At 59.4% G+C, this 2,132-nt stretch overlaps 2 protein-coding genes across 2 annotated transcripts in view; both read right to left on the bottom strand.

Moving 5' to 3' along the window:
* Positions 1-305, bottom strand: part of CHGG_06297 (uncharacterized protein) — a gene marked incomplete at both ends in the record, with an annotated part of 1,015 nt that extends 710 nt beyond the window's left edge. Inside the window, one exon of the mRNA XM_001222391.1 lies at positions 40-305. Within this exon, the coding sequence (XP_001222392.1) occupies positions 40-305 (266 nt within the window). The remainder of the gene's footprint in view (positions 1-39) is intronic.
* Positions 306-771: 466 nt separating this feature from the next.
* The window catches only part of CHGG_06296 (uncharacterized protein), a gene marked incomplete at both ends in the record, with an annotated part of 2,178 nt that continues 817 nt past the window's right edge, over positions 772-2,132 (bottom strand). Inside the window, 2 exons of the mRNA XM_001222390.1 lie at positions 772-1,578; positions 2,014-2,044. Of these exons, the coding sequence (XP_001222391.1) occupies positions 772-1,578; positions 2,014-2,044 (838 nt within the window). The remainder of the gene's footprint in view (positions 1,579-2,013; positions 2,045-2,132) is intronic.

Raw genomic sequence — 2,132 nt, 5'->3', positions numbered from 1 at the left:
TCCCCTCCACCCCCCACCCCCCTATCCACCGGCCTAAACAGCGGCACCCTCTCCACAGGCAAGAGCTCCCCCCGAACACCGCACAGGACGGTGGTGTCGCCGAGGCGGACGAGGGAGCTGCCGTGGGCGTGGGAGAGGGAGGAGGTCTTGGCGTGTAGCGGGCGGGTTTCCTGGGTCCCGCGGCCGTTGGTGCGGGTCGCGGGCCGCGAGGGGTCGGCGGCCGAGGTCAGGTTGCGCAGGAGGAAGGGGTGCGGCGAGAGGCGCGCGAAGAGCGGCGCGGGGAGCTTTATTGTGGGGGCGGTCATTTTGTTTTGTTTTGTTTGTTTGGGGTGGGTGGGTTGGGTTTGTGTCGTGGTGGTGGTTTTGGATTGGGCTCATGGGCCCTGTCGTGGGTTATGTCGGTTGGTCAATCGATCGGTCGGTCGGTTGTGGTTTGTTTGATGTTGGTGGTGGTGGAGGGGCGGCGGTTGGAGAATTTTCTGGGTTTCTTTCAGCCTTGCAGATGGGGTGGGTTGCAACCGAGCTCGGGACGGCCCAATGGAAATGTTTTAGTGGATGGCTCGGAGATTTTCAGTGCATTGCAGCGGGGAGCTGCTGGGAGTTTGGTGGGTCGAGCTGGTTGGACAGAGGTTCTGGGTTTCCATTTCTCCGTTTATGGGACAAACGGACTCATAAATAACCGAATATCGGCTGAGTGATCGTTTCTTGCCTTGTAATACTAGGAGATGGTATCTATGCGCTTCTAACCTCTAACCTCTAAGTGCCCATTCCTCATTCCTCCTCGTCTGGCAAGCGGCTCCAAAAGTTGACCAACACGGCTGCTACCTCGTCGCTCTTGGTCATGATCAGCTCATGGCCAGCGTTTAACACCACCGCCTCGAAACCATCCTCACCCAACACAGCCGTGGCATCATGCAACAATTCCTCCTTCACAATCACCAGGTCCGACGAGCCCAAAACGAGCAGGATCTTCCCCCCTCGAAGCCCGGGTAACTCGTCCGTTGTGTGGTCCCACACGGATCTCTCTCTCCTCGCTGCCAGCAGCTGCCCCAATGCATACCAATCCTCCTTCTGCCCGTAAATGGGAGCGTACCGTATACTGCTCACAAACGCCGGAATGAACCCCTGGTGATGCCTCAGTTGCCACTCCATGACCGTAGAAACGGTATGCTCTGGCCTCCGCGCCAACAACACCGCATTATCAAACGACTGCCCCCCGCTCGCATCACTATTCTTCTGCCATTCCCCATCCCTATCCTTAACCCCCACCACCTCCGCCGCCATCTTGGTCTCCGTCACCGCAACCCCCTTCTCCCTCCGAGGCATCAGCCGCCGCCTAATAAACCACTGCAGCACCCCCTCGGGAAACACCCCCGTCGAATACAACACCCGACTCTTCCAGCTCACATGCTCCTCCCTGATCAACCCACACCCCGCCACCAACACAAGCGACCTCAACACCCCCGCAAAGTACCTCGCAAACGCCACCGCCAGCCCTCCCCCCAACGAATACCCCACCAAATGAAACCCCCCCGTACCCGTCCACGCCAACCTTGACGACGCCAACACCAACAACACCTGCGAAACATACAACCGCACATCATAACTCACCCCCCCCGGCGCATCCGAGTACCCCCTCCCAAACAGATCAAACAGCATGACGCGACACCCGCAACGGCGCACGAGCGCCTCGGCCAACGCCGCCAGCGCCACGCAGGGGGTACTGATGCCCGGGAGCAGCAGAACCTTGGGGCCGTGCTCGGGCCCCCATTCGAAGACGCGGATGCTGCCGTAGGGGGTGGCGACGTCGCGGCCGCCGGGGAGGAGGTCGGGCGGGTAGGGGAGGGCGGCGATTTCGGCGGGGGTAAGGTGCGGGAAGTGGGTTTTGAGGGGGGGAGGGGGGTGATTGATGGGTGGGTTTGTTTTGGAGGGGGGTGGTTGCTACTCTGGCTGAGTGATTTTCGTTCCTCATCTCAAAGATCATGTACGAATCATTCTCCAGCAAACACTTACTCCTGTTTGGGCATTACTCGGTGGAGAAGCTCTCAGACATCATAGCTCTAGCTTCAGCATGCAAGGATCGACACCCGGCTGCTGAAAGATTTCGTTCGCGAAATTACCGCCGTAATCCA

This window comes from Chaetomium globosum, genomic scaffold, assembly GCF_000143365.1.
Source record: "Chaetomium globosum CBS 148.51 scaffold_3 genomic scaffold, whole genome shotgun sequence".
Taxonomy (NCBI): Eukaryota; Fungi; Ascomycota; class Sordariomycetes; order Sordariales; family Chaetomiaceae; genus Chaetomium; species Chaetomium globosum.
The sequence above is the reverse complement of the archived record's forward strand: the minus strand, read 5'-3'. Positions and strand labels throughout refer to the sequence as shown.